This window comes from Haemaphysalis longicornis, unplaced genomic scaffold (assembly GCF_048455015.1).
Source record: "Haemaphysalis longicornis isolate Haplotype H1 unplaced genomic scaffold, Haemaphysalis longicornis Haplotype H1 scaffold_4, whole genome shotgun sequence".
Taxonomy (NCBI): domain Eukaryota; kingdom Metazoa; phylum Arthropoda; class Arachnida; order Ixodida; family Ixodidae; genus Haemaphysalis; species Haemaphysalis longicornis.
In genome coordinates this window covers 89,463,313-89,475,464 of record NW_027526361.1, presented here as the reverse complement: position 1 = coordinate 89,475,464, position 12,152 = coordinate 89,463,313, and the positions used below count along the sequence as shown (strand labels likewise).

At 47.3% G+C, this 12,152-nt stretch overlaps 1 protein-coding gene across 7 annotated transcripts in view; it reads left to right on the top strand.

Annotated features, from left to right (window-relative positions):
• LOC144179017 (zinc transporter foi-like) overlaps window positions 1-12,152 on the top strand; it is a 101,833-nt gene that overhangs the window by 78,343 nt on the left and 11,338 nt on the right. For all 7 annotated transcript variants that reach the window (XM_077707181.1, XM_077707187.1, XM_077707186.1 and 4 more), the window contains exons 3-11: window positions 2,652-2,708; window positions 3,637-4,051; window positions 5,182-5,282; window positions 5,786-5,981; window positions 7,574-7,743; window positions 8,142-8,339; window positions 9,272-9,413; window positions 11,592-11,895; window positions 11,988-12,147. In XM_077707181.1, coding sequence (XP_077563307.1) covers window positions 2,652-2,708; window positions 3,637-4,051; window positions 5,182-5,282; window positions 5,786-5,981; window positions 7,574-7,743; window positions 8,142-8,339; window positions 9,272-9,413; window positions 11,592-11,895; window positions 11,988-12,147 — 1,743 coding nt within the window. The remainder of the gene's footprint in view (window positions 1-2,651; window positions 2,709-3,636; window positions 4,052-5,181; window positions 5,283-5,785; window positions 5,982-7,573; window positions 7,744-8,141; window positions 8,340-9,271; window positions 9,414-11,591; window positions 11,896-11,987; window positions 12,148-12,152) is intronic.

Here is a 12,152-nt window from a genome sequence, read left to right as displayed (position 1 = left end):
GAAGAAGGTTGTCCAGCAAAGATATGGGCAGGGTCCAAGGAGGGCACGGAACAAATCATGTTTGTAATGATTGAACATACTTTGTAGCTAATTAATGGCAATTAATTAATGAATTAATCAATTGAAAATTGTAAGAAATAGGGTTTTATTCTAGAGGACAAACATGGGGTTGCTCGTTTCCTTTCAGCATCGTAGCAGTGATGTAGTGATCAAGAAATAACTGCCAGAAAATAATAAACAAGTATAAACTAGAAGTGTTAAACATCGGGGCATTCTTGATAGTAGCGCTAGTCGTAAAGGTTACTCAAAAGGAATAAAATTTCTCTAAATGGTAAAATAAAGTTTTCATTCCGCTCACAAAAGTTGGTAGCAAAAAAAAAAAAAAAAAAGGCAAAGTTGTTTTGGCAACGCTGACCGGCTGACCGGCGCGTTGCAAGATGTTTGAAGCTTAGGGAAAGCGCGCGAGAGGACATAATCCGAAGTTTCGATCGAGTTGGTGGCATTATTTGTGTCAAGCCCCCTTCGCAATACACATTTTTTCAAAGCGACTCGCAAATGTGATATGGTTTTCGAAATTGCCGAGATTGGCGCGGCAGCTTTCCCGCCAGAATCTCGATCGTGTGTAGATGAACTGTCAGAATGTCGCTCGTAGGCGGTTTAAGAACTGAGGAATGCTAAAGCCAACAGTGGTGAGATTTTTCTTGATTACAACTCTCACACCGCGCCGTGAGTTGAGATTCGCTCGGTCAGTTCTGCACTGCGTTCTCCCCGGCCATTTTGTCAATGTTACGGAACATCCTGGCAGGCGGTGCGGACGTCTCGCGCATTTTCGAGCTTATGTTTTGTGTCTAAGCTGTGCCTGAAAGACAGTGAAATAGTTTACTGGCAAGCATTGAAATTAGAACTTTTAAACAGCACCAAAACGACATTGCAGGCGGTGTCGTCTGTTGAGCTTCTCGCCTCATCGAAGTTTTGAAGAGAACCGAACGTTTTATGTTTCTTCTGCAAAGTGTTGAAATCAGTCAGTACACGTATCAAACTCGTTTTCGCCCGCATAACTAGCCTGAATAACAAACAAATCGCCGGAATGAAGTTGGGGTACAATGACATGTTGCCCCGAAGTGCAGCTTCACCGCAATGCGCTCCCCGCTGCGATAGATGCGTCTACACAGCCGTCATGGCGTTCTTCCTCGCGCGGGGAAGAACGCTGTTGCGCTGTTCAATGTTGGTCACGGCGTTATCCGATCTGTATCGGGAGCGGCACCTGCCCTGCCAAGGTCACGTGGGCGAAGATGAGAGTTTAGAAGAGGATCAGATAACGGTCGCCGTTCGACAACGAGCAAGAGGGAATTTAGCAGCTGGAATTTAGCAGCTGTATTAAAGCAAGCAGAGCCGTAGATCGGCAGCAAGAGGGAATTTAGCAGCTGGAATTTAGCAGCTGTATTAAAGCAAGCAGAGCCGTAGATGTGCGCTGCCGTGCAGTAATGTAATCTTGGTTGCATTTGTATTATCGAAAGGGAGAGGGGATCAACTCTTGGAATGGAGTAAACGCGACGTAATTCCTCGTTAGCGTCGGGCCTTTTTTTTTTTTTTTTTTTTTTTTGTGTGTGTGTGGGGGGGGGGGGATATATTATATTTGTAGGGCGCAGCATGGGGGGCAGCTTACACACGCGGAAATACGGTATAAATTTATACTTACCCTTAAGGAAAAAGGGGAAGGTTTACTGCAACGTCTCTTTAAATATGTGTATAAGCGATGATGTGTAGAGTAACCGTGTTTTTTGAAATATATTGAAATAGATTTATACTAAAAAAGAAAAACTGGTGTTCTTCTTCTTGTAAGCCAGCAGTGTAATAATAGATTGTGTGTTTGAAATTTTAGTGCTAATTTTAGTTTGAAATTTTAGTGCTAAAAATAATATAATAATATACTTGTAATTTCTTGCATGCGAATTTTAAATATAATTTTACGCGCTGGTCTTATTACTCGTTCTCACATTGCTGGGAACAGGGGAATTGTAGATGGATGTTCTGGCTGCCTTAATTTTTCACACATTATTATTGCGGCTGTGAGTCAGAATTTTCCAGCCACAATTTCCCATTTGGCACTGTTGAACTGGCAGATCCTGTGCGTTGTAATTATTTTTTTTGCTTTCGTATTTTGTATTTGAGCAAATATTATGAGGAACAAAAGAACTGCGATAAAATAACATTGCTTGCTTTTTTTTTATATGTACTAACTTGCTGTCCTTCTTTCTGAATGTTTACGTGGCAAGGTTAGGAAGCTCAAAAGTTGTTTTTGTTACCTTCCTGCTGATAGCCGTTGACCCCACAGCGGACCAGGCTGATAATTAGGCACAGGTTGCCCATCTGATGGGCTGATAAATCATGATAATGGTCGTCATTTGCACATAATCTTTCAGCATTCTAATGCCACACATGAAATTTGTATATAAGACGCATGCTATAAGACACAATGTTTCCACATAATACTTATTACTCTACTTCCACTATAGTTTTTTACAATGTGGTTATGTTAGGTGTAGGGGATGTACCGGAATAATTTACTTGTTTTAGACGGCTCAAGAAGCCTCTTTGGCAGGCTACTTACAGCTTGCACCTCACAATGTTTCCCAACTCTCCTCTACCAGGCAAAGAAGCACAGCCTGATGAAGGTGCTAAAGTCCAGACATCATAGAAGCACTCATGTAAGTTTTTAACAGGTGCATTTTCAGTGCACTTTTTATTCCTTATCGTGAAAAGTCCAGTACAGTGTATACACCAAGACGTGTGGAAAATGTGCTGACCTTTTGGGGAAGCTGTTTAGGTAACTTCCAGCTCCTCTGCACACTTTTTCCTTGACCATGTCTCCACTTCTTGTCCTTTGCTGTGACTAGGGCACAGAACGGAAGCAGCTGACCTTGCGTCAACTTTAGCAACTGTATGCCCTTGTGACTGAGATCAGTGTTTATTTTCCCCACACATTCTGTGAAACAAGTTCTCCCGTTTTTTTTCACGCGTGCAAATTGCTTAAGAAACACTTCTCAGTAAATTTGTTACCACTGAGTCAAATCTTTGCTTATAAACTGCAAAGGAAGGAATTTGTCGAGCCTCTACAATTGCAGTCGGCACATTTCGAACGTGTTTGTTGCTTGCTTGCCCCTGCCGTTACATACCTACGGGGCCGAAACTTGGAGACTCACTAAAAGGGTTCAACCTAAATTGAGGACAATGGAAGATGATAGGTGTAATGTTTAAGGAACATGAAGAGAGCGGAGTGGGTCAGGGAACAAACGCGTGTTAAGGACGTATTAGTAGAAATTAGGAAGAAGAAATGGGTGTGGGCAGGGCATGTAATGCGAAGGCAAGGTAACCATTGGTCATGGAGGGCAACGGACTGGATCCCTAGAGAAGGCAAGTGTGGCCGGGGGCGGTAGTAGGTTAGATGGGCAGATGAGATCAGGAAGTTTGCGGGGATAAATTGGTTGCAGTTAGCACGGGACTGGGATAGTTAAAGATCTATGAAAGAGGCCTTCGCCCTGCAGTGGGCGTAGATAGGCTGATAATGATGATGATGATGCCCCTGCCGTTGGTGTCTCTCGCTTGACGCGTGTCCCCCCCTCCCCCTTTGTGCAGTGCTACCGGGCCATGTGCCTGTGGTGCCATGTGTTCCTGTGCGTGCTGAGCGCGGTGCCCTCGCTGGAGGCCAAGGAGACGCCCGAGCGGTACCGGGACAACGAGTACTTCCTGCGCAAGCTGTTCGACAAGTATGGCCACGAGGGCCGCATGACCTTCGAGGGCTTTGAGCACCTCCTGGAGAACCTGGGCCTGGCACAGATCGTCATCCGCGACCACAGCCTGGCCGACCACCGGCCGGATGGGCAGTCCTTCGTTGACCGCCATGCACACCACGACCACAGCCCCGCAGAGGGGGGCCACCAGCACCACGACCAGCATCACCACGAAAAGCACCCAAACCTTCTTGATGCGGACGAGGTGAAGTCGGCAAATCCGCATGTGCCGAGGTTGCGAAGGGACCTCTCCAGTCAGGGTAAGCTGCACCTTTTTGTTGCGTCTGGGATGGTTGTTCTCACTCCTATAGTTACGCGCAGTCTTTTGGTACCCTGTGGGTGACCTTGATTTCGGAAGAAATTCATCTGAAGGGCTCTGGTTCATATGACACGAAGCAACTCTGCTTTGCAATTATCTAAAATTTGAATAGGTTATACACTGAGCAACACTCTTGGTAGGGGAAAAAAATTCCTGGCCATCTTCACTAACGTGAAACCTGGGGAGGGGCAAAGTATGCAGTGTATAAGGGTATTCTTGGCGCCTTGGCATTTTTGCCCATGGAGATGAAACCGTTGGGGGGTAGAGGTATACAGCTCTGCTGTAAAAGTCTTTTGTCTTTGAAGCGCGAAGCGCTCCAGCGTGAGGTGTGAACGAGTGTCCAGGTGTTTTTTTTTTTTAGTACACATTACGTTCAAGCGCGAGGCGTCAACAAGTTTCCCGGTGTTTCATTACTGTGACTACATGAGACAACGATTACGACAACGACAGGAGACGCCAACAACTCCACCCACTAAGGGACTTTGCCTTTAGAAAAAGCATTCTTTCATGGTGTAATGAATGCAGAAGTATTTGCCTTATTGAGTCTGCCATGCATTTCGCTGTTAATAAGGTTTGCTATTACACGTGCACAGTGGCGCCACTGAGACATTTGAACCACATTGCCGAGTTTGAGTTCTTTCAAGTAGAAAAAAGTTTTATTTTGTTTTTATAGCCCCTTCAATACACCCACATAACGTTTGCCTGGCTGCAATTAAAGGCTGAGTACTGTTTGGCTGCTCTAGGCGATGGATGTCAAGTAAATCTCGTGTTCACATTTTTAATTACCCCTTTTAATTCAATCTTTTTAATTAACTGCGTTTGTTATTTCAAGCAGCATAATATTAATGGCTACCTATGTCTCGCACGTGATGTCTGACCTTTCTGATGTTAACACCAAACATCAAACATCAAACAAATGCGAGGTTAACCACATCACTTTCTGACACACCAGCTTAAATAAGTGTGCACCGCACACAATTTTTTTTCTTGTGCAGCGTTTGAGCCATTTCTCTGATACTTGGCTTTATCAAGACTGATTTCCATCTTATTTTTTTTTTCTCCCCCTCCCAGAAGAAGCAAAGGCAGCAGAGTCGTCAAATGGAACAGAAACCTCCACTGCCAACCAGGTTGGAGCCAAGACGACAAAGGTTGCAGAAGTCACCTTTGAAAAGGTCAGCCCGAAGTTGTGCCCTTAGAACGTTGCTGCTCTGTACTGCACTCTCACTGAATTGTCACAGTTTAGTGTCTAAAACGGCATTCAAAATCTTTGTTCTGGCCAGCATATCGTGTCAGTGTTAAAAATTGGGTTGTGTTAATGAAACACTCGGGCTGTTCTACGACATATGTCACGGCAGGAGATCAACTGGGCCACCTTTAAGGTCGGAATTTTTGCTATTATCTTTTATCTGTTGTGTGGCAACCTGATATCAAAAAGGTCAACTTTTTAAGTTTCTGTCCCAAGGGCAGCACTGCTGCTGCCAGCCCTTGATTACAGGGGGTGCACTGTACACGAAATCCCTGAACTGTTCTGCAGTGTGTCCGTGATTTCAGCCCTAAGTATAAGTATGTTTGTTCCCCTTGTGGGGAACAAACATAAAGCTAATCCAGCTGGTTTGTGGCTACCGTATACTCGTGTGCTCTCTTCCCCTAACTTGTGCCCCCAACTTGTGCGCAGTGCCTAACTGCCACGGAGATCCTGCACACGGTGGACACGAGCGCAGAAACGCATGTCATCAACCTCACAGACTTCCTGTACCTGTGCCCCGCCATTGTGTACCAGCTGGACCAGAGGCACTGCACGCTGCCCCAGGCACACCACCACATCCACCACCACAGCGAGGGGGAAGAAGAGAGCACGGTGGACTTCAAAGGTGGGCGCGTGCTACGCCCTCGTCCTTAATTCGTTGCCACCCCATCCGCTGTGCACAAGAGTACACTTTGGAGGGTGCGATGGCAGTTGACGTGAATTGTTCAGAGCCTGTGCTCCGAATTGGTGAATGTTGTTTGGGACGCTGCACCGTGAGTTATTGGGGTTGAACAGAACTGCAAAGTGCGCGGGCTCTAACCCAGCTAAGCGGTCCTTGTGCACGGGCAGAGCGATTCGTGTGAGTTGCTGCTCCTGGAGCGATGTTGTACTGGTTATCGCAAAAAACGAAAGAGGGTCTTGCTTTCTGTGCAAGTGTTGGTGGCTGCCCTGCAACTTCTCGGTATGGTTGGGAATGGAACGAACGTTCCTGCTGGCGAACCCGCAGCACCCTGTAAAGAAACTGCTCTTAATGTGCGTGTGCAGCTTTTGCAGCTGCATTCATGTGCTTGGCGTCTTCTTCTTATGCCCTTGTTTTTATATCAATGTAATGCATTTTTAATTCATTAAGACAGCCGGCACTGCTCAGAATTGCAATGTCTAATGATGTTCTTGAGAGCAGGGAGCTTCTAAAAGTGTCTTTTTATTTCTTTTTAAAAAAAAGTTCCTGCCTTTTTATATTTTACTTTGTAGCAAAATTTAGGTTTTTTTATTTATTTATTTATTTTTTTTTTTTTCCTCTTTCGGTTTTGTCTTTATTTTGTAAACGTACTGTGGGCATCCAGCAACAGATGTACAAAAGATATACATTTTCACATGTCCAAAGGACATCTGCCCGTCGACGTACAAAGTTACTCGAAGCATGAAGTAATGGCATTAATTGAATTTAAAAGCAAAAACAGAAAAGCTATTCTGCTTTTGAATTAAAAAGATTTTGTACATCAACACCCTGACTTGTATTTTGCAAGTTTCATCTGTGTGTTTTACAAATAAACCGAATTTTTAAACTTTTTTTGAAGCACCTCATGGACTCCAATGGTGATCTTTTGGGGAAAAGTGTATAAGAATTGAGAACCGCTATCGTAACGTGTGAAGCAAGTTTACTGTGTTCGTGTATATTGATCTGCGCGATAGTGTGTTGTTGTTCTGCGGGGTAGTATTCGTTGTAGGAACTTTGTGATTTTGTAAATTTTTTACTGAGCATCTGCAATACATCCAATTTTGGACGTCCGAATGGACATACGGAAGTGTTAATACCAGACGTCCCACGGGCGTACGTGGTATGTCTGCCGCTCTAAACGGACGTGCAGCGGACGTCCGCTAGAGCTGGAATGGATGTACGTTGGAGGGCCAATGGGGGCGCCAGGTGGTTGCTTGGCCAGGAATGGTTTCAAAACACAAACGCAAAATGCAACTCCACTCATGCAGTGTTACACTGTATACTGTGGGTTCCATGTGATTACAGGAATCACAGCGTCTACACTCTACACGTATAAAGTGGGCCACTGAGCATAGCAGGGCTTTTCTTCGGTGGACATTACAGTCTCAATAAAAAGAATACTTCTGACAGCATTGACACTTGCGCTGTGCGATAACTGGGGCTGCAGTGTGCTGTCTGTCATCTCTCTCTGTTCAACCTCTCTTTCCCTGCCTACGCAGTGTGGATGTACGCCTTCCTCGGGGTGCTGGGCATCAGCCTGAGCGGCCTGCTGAGTGTGGCCATTGTGCCGCTCATGAAGAAGGTCTTCTACCAGACACTCATCCAGTTCCTCGTGGGCCTGGCTGTCGGGAGCCTTACTGGCGACGCCCTGCTCCACCTCTTGCCCCACGTACGCTCAGTTCTCTCTTTCTCCCTCTCCACCCCTACATGTCGCAAATCTTGGCCATTATTCCTACTCCTTTTTGACTCCCCAGGTGTACAACCCATCCATCACTCCCCATTGCTACTCCCTTGTTGACTCCTCAGTTGTACACTCCTTGGGTTTTACCCCTTTATCATTCTGCAATGCTACTCCGTCTTGGCTCCTCTTACGTAAAGTTCACATATTCCTACCTCATCGCTCCCCATTGCTACTCCCTTTTGGCTACTCAGATAGACAACTGCCTCGTAAAATACTCCCTCTTTCGACACCGTTTTTATGCTCTTTGCTCTGCTCGTGCTTCACTTCTCTCAAGATTTATACGGAGAAAGCTGAGCGAGTTGCACGTCCCCCCTTTGTCTGAGCAGGCAATGTCTGGCCACCACCACGAGCACTCTGAAGAAGGAGGAAGCCATGGAGAAGGTGGGCACGGGGAGCAGTACGTGTGGCACGGGCTGGCGGCCCTCGGGGGCATCTACCTGTTCCTGATTGTCGAGCGCTTCCTCTCCATCCACTCCAACCACAAGCACCGCAAGCAGAGCCCCCGCTCCACCAACAGTGTGCAGGTGGGTGTGAGTGTACGCACGTCTGCATTTCTGTCTCTGTCTGTGCATGAAACGGAATGCAGGGCATAGTCAGTCTCGCCGGGCGAAAGGTTGCGGTCGCACCAGAAGGTTGTGGAATTTGGGGGGTATGTCAGACGCATGCGCGATTGCTGCGAGTGAAAAAGTGGGCCAGGTGAGCTCCACTGTGTTTGGTGGGGTGCTAATACTAGGAATGCCTGATAATGCATTCTCAGATAATAAATGGCAGCCTACCATTATCCCTGACGAACAAAGTGTATGACAGCTGCATCTTACCGGTACTCACCTACAAGGGAGAAAGTTAGAGGCCCACTAAGAGGGTTCATCTTAAAGTTGAGGACGACTCGGCACGCAATGGAACGGAGGTGTAACGTTAAGGGGCAAGAAGAGAGCAGAGTGGGTCAGGGAACAATCGCGTGTTAAGGACATATTAGTAGAAATTAAGAAGACGAAATGGACGTAGGCAGGGAATGTAAGGCGAAGGCAAGATAACCGCTGGTCATTAAGGGTAACAGAGTGGATCCCTAGAGAAGGCAAGCGTGGCAGGGGGCGGCTGAAAGTTAGATGGGCAGATGAGATCAAGAAGTTTGTGGGGATAAATTGGTCGCAGTTAGCGCAGGACCGGGGTAATCTGAGATTAATGGGAGAGGCCTTTGCCCTGCAGTGGGCGTGATGGTGATGGTGATGGCTAATGGGAAAGCTGCATGATGTCAGCGGTTGCAACCACTTAGCTTTACTGCCCCGTGCTGCCTTGCACTCGCACGAAGGTATGCAGGGTTAGTGCAGCAGTCTGGCTTTGTTTCACTCTGATGAAATCTCTCGTGCTCGAGAGATACACTCGGCCGATCACCCCCGAGAGTGTTAAACTAAGCTGAGCTTCTCTGCCCCCTCCTCTGTCTCCTTTGAACTGCCAGTCTAACGCCACACCAAAGAAGATGCGCCACCCGTCTCTGGAAGAGCAGAGCAAAACGGTCGGGGAGAAACTGTCGCACCATCAGCACAAGAAGCAGGACTCCTACGGCTACGTGGACCCCGCAGGAATGGAAGCCCTGGAGAGTAAGTCAACACAACACTATTTTGACCCTTGCTGATTTGCACGGTGAGTGTTTTGTTTGGTACTTCGAAAGGTACTGGTCTCATGCCTGTTCTACACGAGCGTTTCGAAGGCCTCTGAGTTGAATGTCATTTGACTCGAATGACACCTTCGAACTGCTACACGACGTTTTGCAAAGGTGTTTGCTTGAAATGCCATTTGAGTCAGAGGAGCACCACCGACGACCTTTGAAGTTCTCAAATGCCTTTGAAACGCGAACAGTCATACTCTCAGGGGCAGTTCCTGCATGCCATAACTACAAAAACAATTATTTACAAATAAAACTTGGGGGCTTAAAGGGCACAAGCTTCATAATTTCTCACTTTTTGTTTTTGTATCACTTGCTTTATGATCATAAGGTACCTAACTTACCGTATAATGCGGAATATAGGTCGAGGCGGAATATAGGTCGACCCCCTTACCTTGTAGCCGAAAAATGCCAAAAAAATAATTAGGTAACAACCATGTTTTTATTGAGACTATAACTTGTTTCGTCTCAGATTACTCATTCAAAACTGTCTGAAGTATCGTCGGACGACTGCTTCTGGCTCGCTGTCGTCCACACAGCAGGTCGTCTTGGGTGCAGTCCAGGCACTTCTTAAACACTCGCAAGACAATGTCATCGTGAAGCGAGGGCAAAGCATGGGACACTCGTGTGCAGACCGGAGCGACAGCCAATCTGTGCAGGCGGTCAGCAAACATCTTGGGGTATCCATTTGTAGAGACATCGCACGACGCTAGCGGACAAAATTTGCCCCTTTTGTAGAGCAGCACAGGTGCACAGAGCAGCGCCCATGAAATGATGCCTTCCGAGCGTTGCATACCCAGAGCTGCCCCTTCAGCTAACGCCGCTAGCAATACTTCTTTTGGTGATTCCGAACTGGCGCAAGGCGGACACGTCATTGGCCTTGGAAAACCCCCAACTTTTCTTTTAAATGCTGTTTGAACTCGCACCAAGTGCCTAAACTCATTTTGAGCAAGAAGAAAATAGCACGGTCACATTCGCCGACAGTGAGAGAAGCAACAAAACAAAGATGGCGTCGCATACGATTGATGGTGGTGGCGATGGTGCCCTTGCGGTGTGGATGGGCTCAATGGGCTGCCCGGTCGCCACATGACAACTGCCAGTGACTGCAATATAGGTCGAGGGGTGACTTTTCGGCACATTTTTCTGTAAAAAATCTCGACCTATATTCCGCATTATACGGTAATACTCGCAACACCGGCGCCGCGAAAAAAAAAAGAAAAAAAAACTGGCTGTCAGCGCATGTATTTTGTGCTCTTGTAGATTGTTATCGATTTTATATCCAACAACTGTTTTTTTTTTGTTTTTTTTTTGCTCATTTTAATTCCAACTACAAAACTAAATTTTAGTCGGTAACGAAACAGGGTGAATGTGGAAACCTTCAACTGCCTTTGAGAATCGTCGCGTTGATTGGCAGAACTACATCCGGATTGAATGGCATTTAAAATTTTAAAGGTCATTTGACTGACATGTCCTTTCAAACACTTGTGTAGCACAGGTATTAGCTTAGAGTAATGTCTGTAGCTTGCAACGTGGCCGTCCAGAATTTTCTGTAAACTATAGTTGGAAAGTCGGGTCTCCGATGTTCATGGTAGTGTGCACAGTTTGGTTGCCATCTGCAGTTACGAGACCCTTGGTTAGATGGGCACATTGCCAGTTATAATTATTTTGTTGTGCATCTTCTTAGTGTCTGTGTGCATCTGACAAAAAGGAAGGAAGCAGCTGACCAGCCAACAGAGAAGCTCTCTCCCCCCCTCGCAGCAGGGTGTGTAATAATGCTGGGTGACTGCCAGGTGAATGTTAAGGGACTGGTGCGTGCACGTGTAAAAAGAATAGAAGTCGTGGGGTGGCAGAGTGCTAGGAGGAACTGCATGTAAGCAACACACCTTGCCCACAAAAAGGAAACACTTCCCAAAAAGGGGGGTGGGAATGAATAGAGAATGGTTTCACTGTATAACTTGTGCTGTGGCAGAGTGGTCGACACAAGGCTATCGGGTAAAACTTGTTTTTAATATGTGCCGCTGTTATTTGCTCTTATTACCTCTAAGAGTTTGTGTTGCCCCTTCCGCAACTCCTTCCACACTCGTGATTGGTTCCCCGCAACTCTCCTTGTCAGGGCTAACGGCGGCACCGGCGGAAGAGATGGAGCTGTCCCCTCTGGGCGACGGGGGCTACGTGGACATAATGGACCTGCGCGAGTCCGAGATGAACCACCACCGCAACCATCACCACCATCACCGCCACCACGGCAATCACCACCACCATCACCCGGGCATGGACGGCGCTGACGTGCCCCTGCAGCCTGAGGAAAAGGACCTGCTGGTCATAGTGAAGAACGGCGGCTCCGGCGTGCCCCCCACGGGAGCGGAAGGGGCAAAGTGCCCCCCCTCTCCACCGGCCCAGGATGAGGAGAACCACAGGTGAGTGGATGGGTGGTGACGGTGCGGGGGCGTCTGTCCCTCTGAATGAAGCGACCTCTGACCCCCGTCTCCTCCCCTGTCTGACATTGCAGGCACCCGCTGTGCCACGGCTCGGGCGACCCCAGTGGCGGCACGGACGAGTGCCACACGGAGACCCTGGTGTTCCGGCAGACGGGCGAGGAGCACAGCTTCACACTCACCGTGGCTGACCACCACCACCACCACCGGCACAGCCACGCCCACAGCCACCAGGTGGG